Genomic DNA, 18,317 nt, shown 5'->3' on the forward strand with positions numbered 1-18,317 from the left:
AGCAGAAGCGGACTCCAGCAGAGCTGGCCGCTCACCTTGGCCTGGAAAAGATCAGCCTGCCGGCTCAAGATATCGATCTGGAGGCACAAGCTGTTCTGGGATCATCCACTGTCAGTGTCGACACCAAAGCCACCGACGACAGCATCCTTGTTGAGAAATCATATGCCTTCCTTGAGACCGAACCGCCATTGCCAAAGCCTAGGAGATACTCCACCTATGATTCCCGCTCAGATACACACGAAAGTCGTGCCTCATCCCAAACACGAGCATCCAATGCCCCCTCGAGACGGCCTTCTCTCCTCTACCACACCTCCGACCTCGAACGCCGACCCTCCCGAGCGCCTTCACACGCTGGCTCCCTCTGGTCCCAACGCTCAGGCCGCCGCAAGTCCATGCCCCAAGTCTGGCTCAAGGAAATCGACAAATACGAACTCATGGCCGAACACCTCTACAGAATCTTCCGTAACAAGGATTATTTCTCGAAAGTCGAGGTTGATGGGGAGCCGGTTATTGCTGTCAGGCGGGATGCGACGGAGAAGACGTTTTGTATGTATCCGCCGGAGGTGTACGATGAGGCTGGGCCGTTTCAGAGGGCAATTATGGGGTTGAATGTGGAGGTTGCGGTGAGGGTTAGTACGAAGGTCGTGAGACTTATTATGGGCCGGTTGAAGCGCAGTCATGGGATTACGGATTTGCAGATGCTTGATGGTTCAAAGATTCAAATTGTGGAAAACTTGGCTGCGCTGAGTCGTGCTCGTAAACTCCATTTCGCTGCTTTCGTCAAGGAAGAACAGATTCTCGTCGTCTGGGCTGATGCAGTCGATGAGATTGAGACGAAGCTAGCAAAGTTCGAGCAAGATATGATCGCGCTAGTTTGGAAGGGAGGAAGTCTTGACAATCTCGACCTCGAAGACGAGGAAGCAGGTATGATTCTCGAAGACCGTCCGTGGATGTGGTATTCGTCCATGATGGTCGGTATGTCCGTCGCCGGATGTGTCCTCTGTTTCGGTCTTTCCGTCAAAGAAGTCATCATCGAAATCATGCTCGACTTTTCCTACGCTCGTATCGCACTTCTCGCGGTCTGGCCGGTTTACTGGTTCTTCGCTTTCTTCTTCGCGTTGTGCATCGTTTTCGGTTTGTTCCGTCTGTTTGGGCCTATTTCACAGGTTCACCAGAATTCGAGGTATTATTCTGGAAAGCCACCGAAGCGCTTGCAGGGGGACTTGCCACACGTTTCGATCCAGTGCCCCGTCTACAAGGAATCATTGGATGGTGTTATTGACCCGACCGTGAGATCCATCAAGGCTGCTATCTCGACCTACGAGTTGCAGGGTGGTACCGCGTCTATCTTCATGAACGACGACGGTATGCAATTGCTCTCTGAAGAGGATGCTGAAATCCGGAGACTTTATTACGAGAAGGAGAACATTGGATGGGTTGCTCGTCCCCCTCATGGTAAAGACGGTTTCGTCCGCGCTGGTCGTTTCAAGAAGGCCAGTAACATGAATTTCGCACTCTCCCTTACCCTCGCCGTCGAGAAAGCCCTCGAAGAAATTCCTCGTGACGGCGACTGGAGCGTCGAACGCGAAGCCATCGCTTACAAAGAGGCCCTTAAAGACGCCGTCGAAGCAACCGGCGGTAAGGCCTGGGCCGACGGAGATATTCGTGTCGGAGACTACATCATGATCATCGACTCTGACACCCGTGTCCCCGAAGACTGCATCCTCGACGCCGTTTCCGAAATGGAAATGGCCCCTGAAGTAGCGATCCTCCAACACGCTTCCGGTGTCATGCAAGTCGTGTGGAATTACTGGGAAAACGGTATCACCTTCTTCACTGACTTGGTTTACACTGCTATTCAGTATGGTTGTGCGAACGGTGATATTGCGCCTTTCGTTGGGCATAATGCGTTCTTGAGGTGGAGTGCGGTTCAGGAGGTTTCGTTTTATGATGAGAATCATGTGCAGAAGTTCTGGTCTGAATCCCATGTGTCTGAGGATTTCGATATTGCGCTTAGGTTGCAGGTGAATGGTTACCTCGTACGTCTTGCTGCGTACACGAATGGTGGGTTTAAGGAGGGGGTGTCCTTGACTGTTCAGGATGAGTTGATGAGATGGGAGAAGTACGCGTATGGATGTTCGGAGCTTATGTTCAACCCGGTCTTTACTTGGTTCCGTCAGGGTCCTTTCACGCAGCTTTTCAAGGATTTCGTGTTTTCGAACATGAAGACCTACGCCAAGTTGGCCACGCTGGCCTACATTGGAACCTACTACGCTATTGCCTTCGGTTGGATGGGAACGCTGATGAACTACTTCATCACCGGATGGATTCCGGGTACGGCTGATCACTTCTACCTCGATTCCTGGAAGATCTGGTTCTCCGTCGCAATTGTTTTCTCGCTCTTCGGTAACTTCACGTTGGCTGTTATGCGTCACCGTATGGGAACCCACAACTTCGTCTACTCCCTCTGGGAGAACTTCAAATGGGTCCCCCTCTTCGCCATCTTCTTCGGAGGTCTCTCCGTCCACGTCTCCTACGCCCTCATTTGCCACATGTTCTCCTTGAACATTGGATGGGGTGCCACCGCCAAGGAATTGGAGGATTCCAACTTCTTTGTAGAGGCGAAGCAGATTGCCCGCGGTTTCAGGAACATGTATGTGTTCAGTTTCTTGATGCAGGCGATGATTCTTGCGTTGGCGTTCTGGGTGCCGTTGCAGTGGAGGATCACGAGTTGGGTGGCTATTGTGCCGCTTGAGATTACGTTGATCAGTCATATGTTGTTGCCGTTGGTGCTCAACCCGTTCTTGATGAACATGACCTTCTAAGGTCGATTTTTTTTGCTTTTACTTTCTTTGGAGACGATCGAGCTACGACTCGACCTACCAAGACATTCTCTTGCATTTTTTTTCTTCGCCACAGCGGCCGACGACCTTCAACATCATTATCAACAGTCAGCTGCTTGGCTCACGCCCACTTGCGTTTATTTATCACGCTCTTTACGTTTCGTTGCTTTTTGGGGATTGGGATGAACGCGGTTTCCTCGATCGCGAAGGATTCGGCATCCCATTGTTTGCTTTCCTTTTTTCTTGGCAGGCGTTTGGTGTTACTCACTTTGATAGACAAGCATAGACTAACTCACAAATATTAGTATCTTGAACTTAATGTACAGTCTCATCCAACTTCTTCTTCACTTCACGCGCTCTTCTGAGCTTTTGCGCACGGACCAGACCCAGAGTATACGCTAAACCGAAAACTGCAACCAGATGAATTTCTGGCCACTAAGCCTTTTGCGGTGCGCTTGAGCAACTCTTTCGCGCTCGAGCCCTCAGCAGACCTGATCAGGCGCATGGGATGGGTCAGCGTATGAAGGGTCCCGTCGCAAAGGCGCGTTCGCCACTTCAGCCCCCGTACACTCTGTCGCCTTCGCGTTCCGTGCTGATATAATGTATCGTCAATTCACTACTCCTCGAGGATCAACTGACCTCAGCTCCGTGTCGATCTGCTTGTGTCGAGCTGCGCAATCGCGATGCGCCTCGATGTCGGCTTCATACCCGTCGCGACTTTGCTCTGTTCTACGGTCGATGCATTCTGGCGACTTCCGTGCGGTGCTCCTGTCGTTGTCGAACGCATGGACCCCATCGTGAACCCCGGCCTCGTCTCCAGCCATGTCCACACAATCATGGGCTCCGACGCAATCAACTTCACCAATACCTTCAACTCCCTCCGCGCAGCCGATTGCACAACCTGCCAAGTCACCGAAGACCTCTCAAACTACTGGACACCCAATCTGTGGTTCCAACACCCTAATGGGAGTTTCACGAGTGTGCCGCAGATAGGGGGGATGTTGGTGTATTATCTGCAGCGGTATAACTCGCAGACGGATACCGAGTTGGTTGCGTTTCCGGATGGGTTTAGGATGGTCGCGGGGAATCCGATGTTGAGGTCTTATTACCCTTCTCTCGAGCAACGCGCGATTAGTTGGATGTGTATCAACTACGCCGCCCAAAGTCTCGAGAAGCCTTACTTCCCTCTCACCTACTGTCCGCATGGCCTGCGTGCACAGGTGTTCTTTCCGAGTTGTTGGGATGGAGTCAACCTCGACTCCGCGAATCACAAAAGTCACGTCGCATACCCCTCCAACATGAACTCAGGAACATGTCCCCCCACCCACCCCATCCGCCTCATTTCGCTCTTCTACGAAGTCATGTTCGACGTCGCACAATTCTCCTCTCTCTGGACCCCCGACGGTGTCTCGCAACCTTTCGTCCTGGCGAACGGAGATCCAACCGGATATGGTTTGCACGGCGATTTCATGAACGGGTGGAATAGGGACGTGCTGCAGCGCGCGATTGATAATTGTACGGATATGTCTGGTGATATCAATGTTTGTGAGGTGTTTGATGGGATGCTACAGACGACACAGGAGATGTCTTCTTGTGTCGCATATCCACAAGTCATCGAAGACGTCTCGGGTACACTCGATGAATTACCAGGATGTAATCCGATTCAGAGTGGTGGCTACCCCAGCGCGATGGCGACTATGCCCGTCTGCACCCTAAAGCCCGAAACACTGAGCAAAGATGAAGCGGAGTACGAAGAGTTCTTGCTCAGCCCACACCCAGTCAACCACACGGGCTGGCACTACCTGGGCTGCTACAACGACTCCTCCTCCCGCACTCTCCCCAAACAAACCTGGCTACCCGCAACTACCAAGCCCTCCGAATCCTGCATGGACGCCTGTGCAGCCGCCGGATACACCCTCGCCGGCCTCGAATACTACGGTCAATGTTTCTGTGGAAATTCGTTAGCAAATGGTGGAATTCCAAGACCAGATCAAGAATGTTGGATGCCGTGCTCGGGGAATAGCACGCAGACTTGTGGTGGGGATTGGAGGTTGACTGTCTATCAGGTTGGGGCGGGGAAGAAGTTTACGTGGATGCCGGAGGTGAAGACGACGAGGACTGTGAGTTATTCGGTCATTCCTAGTCCACCTGTGTTGACGACGGCGACGTCGACGGTTAAGACAACGGGTTCGAGTTTGAAGGTTTCTTCTACGGCGGCGAAGGGGTCTTCCATGGTGGGTACGGCGACGGGATCTGCTGGTGCCAAGGCAGTGTCGACTGCGTCTACCATCACGAGCTCTTCGACATCGTTGGCTTCCTCCGCCTCCGCTGTCTCCTCCTCAGCATCTTGCACCATCAACTGCGGCTCAAACTCCTGCTGCCCCTCCACCTCCAACGGTCAGCAGTGCTATAACCCTTCCGTCTACACGTGCATCTTCGAAACCTCGAGCACAGGTAAGGTCACGTTATGTTCGTTTGGGATGGACGCGTGTAATGGAGGTTGTTTCGATCCCTCGAAGTATCGGTGTGAGGGGGGAACGTTGAAGCAAGGTGCAGCCAGTACATCGGCGAGTTCGTCGCTGGCGGTTAGTAGCAGCAAGGTGTCGAGTGTGAAGGTCTCGAGTTCTGTCAAGTCGTTGTCTAGTGTTAAGACTTCCGTGGAAACTTCTGCGAAGGCTTCCGCGACCAAGACTACCTCGAAGAAGTCCTCGTCGACCGCGAAGACCTCTGCCAAGACGACGAGCTCAACTAAAGCATCTACTAAGGTGTCCGCGACAAGCTCAGTCAAATCGACGGTCAATCTGTCTGGTCTTTCTGCAGCCGCTGTGGCTGCGAGCACGAAGATTTCCTCTGTGAAATCCATTTCGATTACAGCGTCTTCCTCCAAGCCCAAGATTTCGGCGGTTAAGGCGAGCTCCACGAAGGCTACTTTGACAGCGGTGTCTACTGCTAAAATCTCGGCGATGACATCTTCAATCAAGGCGTCTTCCACGGTGAAGGCCACTGCAAAGACGAGCTCCGTGATGTCAACATCAGCAAAAGCAACGTCCGTCGTGTCTCCGTCGGCGTTGCTGCTTGCAGTGCAACAGACCACAGGCTCATCTTCCTCGAGGAAGTCAGCGTCATCCGTGAAGTCTGCTTCCAGCACCAAGAAAGCGTCGTTGACCGACGTGACGAGCACGCAAACTCATACCACGACGACGTGGACCACGGATACAACAGTTTGGGTTGATCCTCCTACGAGTAGTAAAAGGTCGACGAGTACGAAGGTGTCGAGCGTGAAGAGCAGCAGTTCGTCGAAGAAGGTCTCGTCGACAACGAAGGCTACGTCTAGTGTTGAGACGACGGTAACAGCGAAGTCTTCGGTCAAGAGTAGCAGCACGTGGAAGGTGTCTTCTAGTGCTGCGACGAGTACTGCGTCTACCAAGGTTTCCTCTTCCGTCAAATCTGTGTCTACATCGAAGATCAGTAGTTCCATGCTCGAGGCAACTTTATCGGCGGCAAAGACCAGCAGCTCTGCTGTAAAGTCGGCGTCAAGCACAAGTGCGAGTGTCTCGATGAAGGCCACGTCTTCGTCTAAGACCAGCAGTGCAAACACGAAGGCGGCTTCATCTGTAGCAAAGGCTGTTAGTTTGAGTGTGAAGCCGAGTACAACAACTATCAAGCCTTCAACGATGACCTCGAAGTCTACTATCGCCTCCACTTCGAGCATGAAGTCGACGGTGGCCTCGTCCAGCACGAGCAGTGCAACACCTGCAACCTCCTCTGCATCCGCAACCTTCATATCCCAGATGCTCACGATGCACAACAGCTACCGCGCCGCGCACTCCGCACAACCTCTGGCATGGAACAAGAACCTCGAAAAGTATGCCCAAAACATCGCAGACACCTGCGCTTTTGGTGACAGCAGTGGCTCGTACGGCGAGAACATGGGTCTTGGAACGAACTCCAATTCGGGTTATTACCTCCAGAAGTGGTACAACGAGCAGAATTTCTATGACTACGACACACCGACCGGATATTCTGCCAAGACTGAGCACTTCACACGGGTTGTTTGGAATGCGACGACGCAGATTGGGTGTGCGTTTGCGACGAATTGTGGGAGTGTTGGACCGTATTATTACCCTTACCTGTTGGTTTGCGAGTACTGGAGGGCAGGGAACGTCAACAATACTGGGTCGGATAAGGCGGCGAATCCTTGGAAGTGGTACAAGACGAATGTGTTGCCGCCGGCGTGAGATGGCGAGTTTGTACGGACTTACGGCGTTTGATCTTTCGATACCTACTTAGTTTAGATTAGCTAGTGAACTACAGAAGAGTTTGCTTATCGTGATTCATTCCTTGCGATTTATTGACAATGTGGATGCCTATGACATCATTATGAAGACCGTACGTCCAACATCTTACAATTCCTACCAGAAGCCCAAAATGTCCAATCTGAAAGCAATCATCATCCCCGGCATTGGCTGTGACGACATCCGCGATGCGAATTGGTACCAGTACTTTCACGACGAACTTGAGAAGACTGGGCTGTTCCCTCGAGGGGTCGTCCTTCGCGACTTCCCTGATCCCTATGGAGCCAAGGAGTATGTCCAATCTCAGCACTTACACTCCATATGACGATACTAAGCTTGGGAACAGATCTGTATGGCTAGCCTTCATCAAATCCGACATCGGCGTCGACGAGGAGACGGTCTTGATTGGGCACTCTTCAGGGGCGAGTGCAGCAATGCGTATTTTGCTTTTCGGTCCAACCTTTTTGCTATGTCTGACCGAGCTGCGATACAGGGCTTACAGAGACGACAAAAGTGTGTGGATCACTGCTTGTGTCAGCGGCGTTGACGGATCAGGATGATCCAACTGAGGTTTGTCTTCCACCAGTGTCAGTCCGGAAAGGATGGTAAGCTAAGACGGGCAAACTGTACAGAGAGAAAGTGGATACTTCAACAGGCCCTTTGACTACGCCGCCATCTCAGCCAACAACACCAAGCTCCTCCTCCAGCTATCAGGGTCGGATGATCATCTCGTGCCTATCGCGGAACAGCGAGAAGTGGCGGAGGGGTTGTTCGGCGGCGAAAAGACGGCAACGAGAAGGTATGTGGAGATGGAGGGAAAGGGGCATTTTCTGACGGAGGAGTGTCCGGAGGTGGTGGAGGTTCTGGTAAAGGCGTTGGAGGAGTTGAGGAGTAAGCTGTGAACAGAGCGGACCAAAAGAGTGCAGAAAACAGCTACGGGGACAGTAGCTACGGGGACAGTGGCTACGAGGACAGGATTTGTGGACCCATGAGCATAGGAGCCTTGCCTTCCGAGTTTGGTTCACCGGGACGTAGTTCTTTTTCCTACGGCTGGGCGAGAATTATGACGATGAAGATTATCAGAGGACACTTGGCTAAGACGAGGACGGAGGTGTGCTGCTGTTCGCAATGAAGTAGTTGATTGAGCACTGGGTATCTTATAGTATCCCGATATCCTTATATTCCACTCTCGCCTTTTATAACCCCCCTTCCCTTTCTCAAAACTCACTCCCAAAGTCCCCTTCAACGTGTAGTCCCCGCCCCCTCTCTTCACACCTAACTCCCTCCCACCCTTCCTCACCCCTCCAAATCGCCTCATCTACATCCTTCCCCTCGCCTATCCCATCAACCCCAACGTCCCTTAAGAACGCCCTCGTCGCCTCGATATTCCACTCTAACACCTTCACGGGGTTTTCCTCTGCCTTAGCAAATTTCTTGGTTCCCCACGGAAATAACGCACCAAAATCTGATTGTGAGAGATGCGCTGACCTAGTGGCGACCCAACACTTACTTTCCTGCCTCCCTCTGTGCAATTCCTTGACGGCGGTGAGGTTCTGTGACCATTTGTAGAACTGGCCGGAGAGGACAGTGAGGGTTGGTGTTGGGAGGGGGATGTGGGAGTTTGTAGTTGTTGGGGACATCCAGGGGTCGAGGAGGATCGTTGCGGCGAATTCCTCGCTGAAGGGGTAGTTGTCGGGAGTGGAGGAGTTGGGAGCGGGAGAGAGGTGAAATTCGGCGATATCTTTGCAGGCGGAGAGGGCGGTTGCGCCGCCGAATGAATGTCCGGCGGCAATGATTTGTCCCTTCTTGACGTTCATCACGCCCTTCCAACTCTCATAGTTGAAGTTCTTGGCATGCCAGCGGGAGTTTGCAACCTCGACTGGATGCCCCGCGTTCAACGCTCTCAGCACCCTCAAGGCCTCCCGAAACTCATACGTCCGCACATGCACCTGCTTCTCCTTAACCTTCTGGTCAAACACCCTGACATACGGCACCTCTTCCCCCTTCCCATCCGATGTAGAGACATACGACACAGCAGCCGATCCATCCCTATGCTCGATGGCCGCGACGACGACGCCGTGACTCGCCAGTCCGGCACAGTATGCTCCGTAGGCTCCCCGCGAACCACCGAGGCCGTGGGAGAAGAGCATTGTTGGCCACCCTCCGTCACGTTTTAGTGGTGTTGCATCCTTCCGACACGGCAGGCGAGTGAAGAGGAGGCCGGAGATGCAAGACAATGCCCAGACCAGCAATGGGGGAACACGCAAGAAATGTGCGTTTCCCTTGATATACGTCGAGAACGGCCGCGGGATCCAAGATTCAGCTTTGCTAGTTCCCGTGGATGGGTCACAGGGGTAGTAGACCCGGATCAAGCTGGTTTTAAGCGGCCGGGCTGGGCTTGGCGGGTGCGGGGTGTGAAGTGTCGACTCGATTGGGGATTCCAGGGTGAAGGTGCTGACAGGAAGGGGACCTGGAGGTTTCGGGAGTGAAGGAAAGAAACCCATTTACAATTGGTTCCTATGATCAGTCGATGCTGATGGTGTCGAGATGGTCTTTGGTGTTCTGTTCGGCGTCGCGCGGAGTTCTGAGGCTGACACGACGACGTCGACGTGCATCTCATTTGCCAATCGCCTATTTTTGCCCGATTTTTATTCCATTACGATCCTAATTATAACGCAATATAAACACAATCCAATTTCACTCATGCCCGTGTCCTCCTTATATACATACAATCCAAGCTTCCCTCTCATGGTTCTACAGCCTCCTCATTCATAGCCCTCCTCCCAGCCCCAGGCCTATCCGGCCCCCACCCCAAATCCAACCGACTCCTCCTCCTCAAATCCCCTAACGTCTTCCCAACCATCCCATCCTCTTCCTCTATTCCCCTACCTTCCCCCTCCTCGACATCCTCTCCCTTCAACAACACCGCCCGATCAATCGCGACCGGCAACCCCCGATGCCGTCCCCTCAACATCACCGCACACATGATCAGTTTGCTGAGGGGTTTGAGTGCTCCGGAGAAGGAGTAGTCGACGTTGGGGAAACCGACTGAGAGTCCGACTGTGCCGTATGCGGAGACGACTTCGAAGATGACGTTGAAGATAGAGAAATTGGCGGGTTGGTCTTCGAAGGATTGATACTCCACAATCGAGATCAACCATACCGCCAACGCGAGCCACCACAAATCATGTGCCAACTGCGCACGCAATTGCGTCGTGACGAACTGCTTCGCAGTTAACCTCTCCCGCTCCCTCTCTCCTCGAGAACTAAGCGAATCATCTTCCCCAGCACCCGGCATATCAGCCGCATAAATCCCCAAACTCCGCTCCTCGTACACGTTTGTGTTACGAATCGACAAAGCGATCGGGAACGCAGAGATGTACATCATAACGACATACAACACCTGCACTCCGATTCTCAACGTCGCAATATTAACGACATAGAACCCCCCACTCCGAACAGCGAACGCCTGGAAGAGTCCATCCATGATACGGGGACCAGTGGGGATTGCTTCGATCGCACTATTCCCCAAATTCAGGATTTCGAAGAAGAACCAATCGAACGAATTAAGGACAAACACGGCACCCGCAAGCCACAACGTCTGTCCACGTCCGAAAAGGTTGGTATAACACCGTCTCGGATGCTCCAACAAGAAATCCACCGTTGCGCGCATCTGTGCCCACCGTCCTCTTTCTGGAAGGAAGTCGAGAACCTTCCGCATCAACCAGAGAATGATTCGGAGAAAGACAGGGTACATCGTGTTCCCCGCTAAAATCAGCAAGGACATCGTAATCAAGACATAATACGCATCAAAAAACGGCTGGACATTCGCATCCAATAAACTCATTCCTGAATTATTGAATGCAGAGACGGTGTTGAACGCGCCCAACCACCACGGGTTAATCCCATTCTCGCGGATCTGGGTGGTGTAGGATGAATGCGTCGCCATCCACCACCCCAACCCAATCGAACCGAGGAGTTGCCAGAGGATGTAGTAAGCGGGGACCAACCATCCCAGGACACGGATGGCGCGGTATTCCACACCACCAAGTTCCTCGCGTTGACTTTTCGTCAAGAACATGAACGTTGAGTTTCGGCCGACGCTTGGGGCGCTGATCATGGGTAGGGTGGCGGGGTTGCCGTCTGCGGCAATTCGCGTGGGGGCTGGGCTGAATGTGAGGGAACGAGCGGGCGTTGCTGACGCTCCCACGCCTTGAAAGTTCAGCAAAGTGTTCCTGAGGCCGGAACTTGTCGTGGGACGGCTTGGGGTGTCTCGTGGCGGCGCAAATGAGATATGGGTTCGGGTATGAGCAACCTGTGGTTCAACGGCTTCATCGACGAAGACATCGTCAGAGCCGAGAACCGATGAGCCCAACCCCGACCCTGACTGTGGGATACCGAGACCAGAACGCTGGCGAGAACGAGGGAGAGGGCTGCCGGGTGCAACGTCGTAGTCTTCGTCGCTTTCTTTGTCGTCAACAACTGGATCGGGATCCATAGTGATGTAGCGGCTCAACGATGCCCTCCTATCCCTCGTACTCTGATGCGTAAACGTCCTGAACATACTAATACCATCACCAGCACTGCTGCGCCTTCTCCTTGTCGTAGCCAACTCAACCCTTCTAGCATCAATATCCCTCTCCCGCTCCTCTTGACGACGCTTCCTCTGCTGCTCGGCGACATGCTTGAACTTCTTCGCGAAATAATGCGTACGGATCCAAACGACAAAGGCGGACACAAAGATGGACGAACCGATGAGGATAAGGAAAAAGAGAAGGAACTGCTGAAACGTGTTGAGTGTCGAAAGATTGATCGTATTCAACCCAGTCAGCGACATCGCACTGTAAGACCATCAGCATTCATTCCCGCCCACAGGAAATAAACATGGTGGTTCGACCTCACGACAAGAAACAACGAATCAACGTACGACACCGCTCCAACCGGCCTCGACGCCCCCCAAAAGATACCAGAAGAAACAAGACAAACGAAGATGAAGTACGCGTAGTGCACCGTGATGAAATTGAGGTCGGGGAATACGACATTCAACGGCCAGCGACGGAAGTGAAGGAAGGCGGGTCGTTGGAACCTGTGGGGGATGAAAATTAATACCATGACTAACAAAAGGCCCGTCTAAGCTATGCAACGCTTGAGCAATCGCAATTGCAAGGGGAGGATGGAGAGGCACGGCAAAATAGCATAGAGACAGGCCCAGAAGAAGCTTTGTACGTACAGTTGATGCTGTAGGGTCCCTGCCAAGCAACACATTAGTCAACTGTCACAGGAAGCGAAAAGACGCGAAGCCTGGGGAGGCTCGGGGCCTGAGCACAATACATACCCATCCGCTCAATTTCTGATGCATAACACGGATATAACCCAAATTAGTAGAAGAAGCCACGACGATGATCGGCGTGTAACGGAGTTTTTTTCTCGAAAGTAACAGCTGCAGCGACTGAAGTAACTCGCTGTTGTTGAGGTGTTGTTTGGCAGCCCCTGAGCAGCAAGCGGTAAGGTTTCGGCGACCGGCAGATCCTTGGGTGGCTGTGCTGTGTAGAGCGTGGCTAGTAAGGCGCGTCTCGGCAAATTGTTCCTCGTTACAGGCACCAGGTAAGTTTATTTGGTACGACTCCTTATGGCAGCTCCGATACATCACCTCGACCTCCCTCGTTTAAAAGGTCGAGTGTTGCCTTCATTCCAAACGCTCGCCACTACCCTCGAACAACTCACCATCGCACCCCCGGATTGGTCGAACCCTGCCGCCTCGTCCGGCTCGCCAGAGCATGACCCCGGTATCACGCACTGGCTGACCATGCTTGTCTCCTCCGATTTGCACTGGCTCGAGACAGACGAAGAACGCGATGAAATCCTAGCCGAGGCATCGAAAAGATTGGCGGAACGCTGTGGACGCAGCGCAGCACCCGCGATGACTCGGACATTTTCGCTACCTACGCCATCACGGACACCGACGCCAATCGGAACACCGGTTGAGACGCCATATACGGAGTTGCGGATTCACGAGCCGCCGTTGACATCGGATAATCTGGGCTTAAAGACATGGGGTACCTCATTCCTCCTCGCAAAACGCCTCCCACTCCTCTTCCCTCCACCTACCACCACCAGGACCTCAGACTCCGAACCACCCCGAAAAATCCGAGCCCTCGAGCTGGGAGCCGGGACAGGCCTCGTCGGTCTAGCCGCCGCCAGTACCCTCGGTTGGTCCGTCCACCTAACGGACCTCCCCGAAATCGTTACAAACCTCCAGAAAAACATTGACCTGAATGAGGAGACCATCCATGCCGCGAACGGGCACGCAACTTCCGGAATCCTCGACTGGACCATCCCCGACCTTACCCACCCCTCCCTCAGGGACCTCGACATCGTCCTTGCCTCTGACTGCCTGTACGCCTCCTGTCACCCCGCTCTCGTCGCTCACGTCACCTCTCTTACACTCCCCCGAAACGCTGACGCGAAATTCGTGGTTTCGGTACCAGTGCGGCCGGGGGGGTTAGGCGAGTTGCCGGGGATGTTGTGGAGCGAGTTGAAGGGTGTGGGTTTGGTGATTTTGGAGGAGGGTGAGGATTTGGGGTGGGATGATTGGGGGAGTGGGGAGATTAGGTGTAGGTGGGGGGTTTGGGGGTGGAAAGAGGTTCATGCCAAGAACTAGACGGCAAGTTATGGAAGAGAGGTCATGGGGACGGACAATTGAGGAGTAGATGGCGCAGATGTGGAAGACGGTACTATAGATATTTCGAAAACCAAGGACCTTGCTATGGTGTAGACATATGACCGTGTTACTTTCCTACAGATCACGGCTATACTTGCCGTTCGTCGGCCTCCTGTGCCGCCCGGTGGTGTGCTTGGTCGTCTACAAACTTGGCAATACCGACACTTACCAGTCGTAACGTAACCTCATCAATGAACCTCATGTGATGATGTCTTTTACATTTCCACCTTTCCCCACCCTTAACTTTCTCGATACCTAGGCCTACTCGCAACCGCGAACCGCATACATGCCGGGACCGGTGCGCCGCCTTGAACCGCCTCCGACCCGCCTGCTCCTCAAGGACCAATTCTCGGCGCCTCTCCGATCAAGTGAACCCACTTAGATCATGCCATCTTCCAACGAAATTTTGGTCTTCGGGCCCCACGGCCCTCGCAGCGTCGATCCCCCACTTGTGGGGGTAGATTTAACCGGCCACATGCGAGGGGAGCGATGGAGCCCTTGAACCGGACCCCTACTGCTTCTTTTTCCTACGCATTGAAAGCCGTTACAATTGATGGCATTCTGAGGTCAGTGAATGCTGCTTGTGTCAGCCTATCACCTGGCATCTCCCACTCCGCTTATATTCAGCCGACAGCACAGCCGTAGCTTTGGGTGTTAATTCCCGGCGGTGCGCCATTACTACCGGTAGCGAGCATGGGATCAGCGGCGTTCGAGCTAGTGCACCCCATCCTCAAGTCTCCGACCTTCCTCCGCGAAATCTTGGAGGGCCTGTGAAGATGGACGGGGATAGCTGATCGACAGTAAGAGAAACTCCGCGGAGGGGCATTCATCCCGTTCTTGACCCTGTTCCCCTCTTCAGCATCTGTATTGATATCGTCCAGCTCAAGTTCGCAATCGCTGCTTCGCCAAGGTCCTTTATTAATTAGCCGTCATCTCCATTCGCACGGCTCACATTTCCATATCGCATTCACTACCGGTGCTGAGCATATAATCTACCGAACCCCAGCCATTCCCGTCCCACGCGACACCACATTTGTTACGCGACCCCGCTGTTCCTCCTTCACCCAGGTGTGAGGATCAGACGATCCGACATCTTCCCCACCTTCGGCCACGGACTGGTTTTTTGTCCGGGACAGCATATATTTACCTCCCTCCCTCGCTCTCCTCACGTAGCCTCATTTCGACAACTCAGCAAACTTCGGCATTCAACACAGGAGTAAGCGATCAAGATGATGATCTCTTGCCTCGCCATGGCCGCCGTTTTGGCTGGCAGTGTTACGGCGCAAGCACCCAACGACACCTATGAATCTAATCCCTCGATCTACTACCCTCGGCCCACTGAGGGATACTTTCCTTCTCGTACGTTATTCTCTCCTCGATTTTCCGGGATGTATGCTGACTTTTCGGACGTAGCTCGTGGTGCTGGGCTCGGCAATTGGTCAGCCGCGTATGACTCCGCTCGTGCCATGGTTCAGCAATTGAACCTTCTTGAGAAGGTCAACATCACTACTGGTACTGGATGGGAGTATGGTCCATGTGTTGGTAACACCGGTGCCGTTCCCCGAATGGGTATCCCTTCTCTCTGTCTCCAGGTACGTCTCGCCTTCCTCCACACCCTCGCTGATCCACAAGACTAACCCTCTGATAGGACTCTCCTTTGGGCGTTCGCAACGCCGACTACGTCTCCGCCTTCCCCGCCGGTATGACCGCCGCAATGACCTGGGACCGTACTCTCATGCGTCTCCGCGGAGAAGCTATGGGCGCCGAACACCACGGCAAAGGCGTCCACGTCCAACTCGGTCCCGTCGCAGGCCCTCTCGGCCGAAACGCCGCCGGCGGCCGAAACTGGGAAGGGTTTTCCGTGGATCCATATTTGACTGGTGCGGCGATGTACGAGACCATTATCGGTATCCAGAGTCAGGGCGTTATTGCGTGTGCGAAGCATTTTATTGGAAATGAGCAGGAGCATTTTAGGCAGATGGGGGAGTCGAATGGGTATCACACCCACAAAAACGTGACCGATTCGATTTCGGCGAATATTGATGATCAGACGATGCATGAGCTCTACCTCTGGCCTTTTGCGGAGGCTGTGAGGGCTGATGTGGGTTCATTCATGTGTTCGTACAATCAGGTCAACAACTCGTATGCTTGCCAGAATGCGCACCTCCTGAATGGATTGTTGAAGGATGAGCTCGCGTTCCAGGGATTCGTTATGACTGATTGGGGAGCACACCACTCTGGTGTTGAGTCTGCCCTCGCTGGACTCGATATGTCTATGCCTGGAGACCAGGCTTTTGGTGATGGATTGTCGTTCTGGGGAGGAAACTTGACCGAGGCTGTCATGAACGGATCCGTACCCATATGGCGTATGGACGATATGGTCACCCGTATCCTCGCTGCGTGGTACTTCATGGGTCAAGACGACGACTACCCCGAGACGAACTTCAATGCTTGGACGCTGACTACGGAGGGCTATGAGTTCCCTCCCACCAAGCAAGGCTGGGAGAAGGTGAACGAGCATGTCAATGTCATGGCTGATCACTACAAGGTTATTCGCCAAATTGGAGCCGAGGCAAATGTGTTGTTGAAGAACGTGAATTGCACGTTGCCATTTAACCCCTCCAAGCCGTTGGCTCAGATCGGGATTTTTGGATCGGACGCCGGGCCGGGGATGTATGGTCCTAACGCTTGCTCTGACCGTGGGTGCGATAATGGAACGCTCGCTATGGGATGGGGATCTGGGTCCGATAACTTCCCATACCTTATCACTCCCCTCGAGGCGATCCAGGAGCGTGCGGTTCAGGATGCGACCGTCGTTCAGTGGGTCATTGATGATTACGCTTACGCTCAGATCAACTCTACCATTGCACAAGTCCAGGACGCTCCTTCCGGTGCTTGTTTGGTATTTGCGAATGCTGATTCGGGTGAGGGATACATCTCCGTTGACGGGAACGAGGGTGACAGGAATAACTTGACGTTGTGGCATGCTGGGGATAAGCTCATCCAGACCGTTGCTGACCAGTGCGAGAACACGATCGTTGTTATCCACGGTGTTGGTGCCGTTGATATGGAGTCCTGGATCGAGCATGAGAACGTCACTGCTGTCATTTTCGCTGGTCTCCCTGGTCAAGAATCCGGAAACTCTCTCGTTGACACCCTCTGGGGTGTCATCAACCCCTCTGGTCGTCTCCCCTTCTCCATCGCCAAGAATTATGAGGATTACGGCACGGATGTCATGTACGAGCCCAACTTCCCCGTCCCGCAAGACAACTTTACCGAGTGTAACCTCATCGACTACCGTCGTTTCTTGACGCTGAATGTCACACCTCGTTACTGGTTCGGTGAGGGAATGTCGTACACTACATTCGAGTACTCGGAGTTCAATGTTGCGAACATTCTCAACACTACTTACGCTCCTCGTCCGGCTACTCCCACGCTCGCGTTCTTGGATGAGAGCATCCCGGCTAGGTCGGAGTTGTACATGCCTACCTCCGTCTCTAGCGTCAGTGGGTTCATTTACCCTTACCTTCCTTCTCCTACCGCTCAGGCTTCCTCGAACGCTGCCTGGTCCAACTCTACCTGGAACGAGGCCGCGGCCACCACCTCCTCCTCCGCTCCCGCCTTGAACTCCGGTGAAGGCATGAACAACTTTTCCACTTTTCCCTACTCCGAAGACGGCGGCGGCGTCGGAGGTAACCCTTCCCTTTATGACGTCCTCTACAACGTCACTTTCACCGTCACCAACACCGGTCCCCTCTACGGTGGTATCGTCCCTCAAGTCTACTACACCTTCGACAATGACGACCAGACCTTCTTGCGTGGGTTCGACAAGATCTTCCTGGAGCCTGGAGAGAGTAAGGAGGTTAGGATTCATCTAACGAGGAAGGATGTGAGCAGGTATCACGGTGGGTGGGTCCAGCAGAGTGGCGTTGTCAGTTTGAGGAACCATGCTGGGGATAAATCGAAGTTTACTGAGTGGATTACTGGTGGTGTCTAAAAATGAGGTGAACGCTGAGGATGGGACGTTGTACATCTAGTGTTTCGGATGTTTCGTTACGATGAAGTCTCGTTTAGAGATGGATATCGTCCTCGTATGAGGCTTAAAAGTTATGGTGTATGCTAGTTGATGAGTAAAAATGACGCTTGATTACTTTTGCATTTCGCTTCACCAACGTTAACTATACCGTGGCCCAAAAAAGTCGGCGCGAGGGCCGGCGAGGAAGCTGGTAAAGTTAGAAGTTGGAAATTCGCTGAAACGATTTGAAAAACGTCTTATTTAAAGCGAAATAAAGATATCTTTAAGAGGACAACTCCCTAACTACTGTATTTGCGGGGGTCCTTCCTGTGTGCCCGACCGGCTCCATCCAACACCCCCCTCCTCACCCTCGCAAGTAAACCTCAATGCCTTGTATGACCCCCCTTAACGTCGTACAGGTCCTTGGTATGATTCGACGGAGC

General features: G+C 53.2%; 7 protein-coding genes across 7 annotated transcripts; 5 read left to right on the forward strand and 2 right to left on the reverse strand.

Moving 5' to 3' along the window:
• Positions 1 to 548: 548 nt before the first annotated feature.
• Positions 549 to 2,825, forward strand: SAICODRAFT_52225 (uncharacterized protein; the record flags this gene model as incomplete). The annotated part of the gene is made up of 1 exon (XM_019169128.1): positions 549 to 2,825. The coding sequence occupies one exon, from the start codon at positions 549 to 551 to the stop codon at positions 2,823 to 2,825; it is 2,277 nt and encodes a 758-aa protein (XP_019026950.1).
• Positions 2,826 to 3,380: 555 nt separating this feature from the next.
• SAICODRAFT_28840 (uncharacterized protein) lies at positions 3,381 to 7,147 on the forward strand. The gene has a single exon (XM_019167250.1). The coding sequence runs from the start codon at positions 3,527 to 3,529 to the stop codon at positions 7,079 to 7,081; it is 3,555 nt and encodes a 1,184-aa protein (XP_019026951.1). The 5' UTR covers positions 3,381 to 3,526; the 3' UTR covers positions 7,082 to 7,147.
• A 124-nt stretch (positions 7,148 to 7,271) lies between these two features.
• On the forward strand, positions 7,272 to 8,040 carry SAICODRAFT_5057 (alpha/beta-hydrolase; the record flags this gene model as incomplete). Its single annotated transcript, XM_019169005.1, has 4 exons — positions 7,272 to 7,429; positions 7,485 to 7,576; positions 7,632 to 7,708; positions 7,771 to 8,040. 4 exons carry the CDS (start codon positions 7,272 to 7,274, stop codon positions 8,038 to 8,040), a joined length of 597 nt encoding a protein of 198 aa, XP_019026952.1.
• A 315-nt stretch (positions 8,041 to 8,355) lies between these two features.
• SAICODRAFT_23190 (uncharacterized protein) lies at positions 8,356 to 9,288 on the reverse strand (the record flags this gene model as incomplete). Its single annotated transcript, XM_019166679.1, has 1 exon — positions 8,356 to 9,288. One exon carries the CDS (start codon positions 9,286 to 9,288, stop codon positions 8,356 to 8,358), a length of 933 nt encoding a protein of 310 aa, XP_019026953.1.
• Positions 9,289 to 9,860: 572 nt separating this feature from the next.
• On the reverse strand, positions 9,861 to 12,609 carry SAICODRAFT_63801 (TrkH-domain-containing protein). Its single transcript, XM_019170018.1, has 4 exons — positions 12,474 to 12,609; positions 12,369 to 12,387; positions 12,036 to 12,224; positions 9,861 to 11,979 (listed from the first exon to the last, which is right to left on the reverse strand). Exons 1-4 carry the CDS (start codon positions 12,475 to 12,477, stop codon positions 9,885 to 9,887), a joined length of 2,307 nt encoding a protein of 768 aa, XP_019026954.1. The 5' UTR covers positions 12,478 to 12,609; the 3' UTR covers positions 9,861 to 9,884.
• Positions 12,610 to 12,767: 158 nt separating this feature from the next.
• On the forward strand, positions 12,768 to 13,799 carry SAICODRAFT_23192 (uncharacterized protein; the record flags this gene model as incomplete). The annotated part of the gene is made up of 1 exon (XM_019166680.1): positions 12,768 to 13,799. The coding sequence occupies one exon, from the start codon at positions 12,768 to 12,770 to the stop codon at positions 13,797 to 13,799; it is 1,032 nt and encodes a 343-aa protein (XP_019026955.1).
• Positions 13,800 to 15,109: 1,310 nt separating this feature from the next.
• SAICODRAFT_23193 (beta-glucosidase 1 precursor) lies at positions 15,110 to 17,856 on the forward strand (the record flags this gene model as incomplete). The annotated part of the gene is made up of 3 exons (XM_019166681.1): positions 15,110 to 15,218; positions 15,273 to 15,451; positions 15,508 to 17,856. The coding sequence occupies 3 exons, from the start codon at positions 15,110 to 15,112 to the stop codon at positions 17,854 to 17,856; spliced, it is 2,637 nt and encodes an 878-aa protein (XP_019026956.1).
• Positions 17,857 to 18,317: the final 461 nt, after the last annotated feature.

Source organism: Saitoella complicata, assembly GCF_001661265.1.
Source record: "Saitoella complicata NRRL Y-17804 unplaced genomic scaffold SAICOscaffold_2, whole genome shotgun sequence".
Lineage (NCBI taxonomy): Eukaryota > Fungi > Ascomycota > Saitoellomycetes > Saitoellales > Saitoellaceae > Saitoella > Saitoella complicata.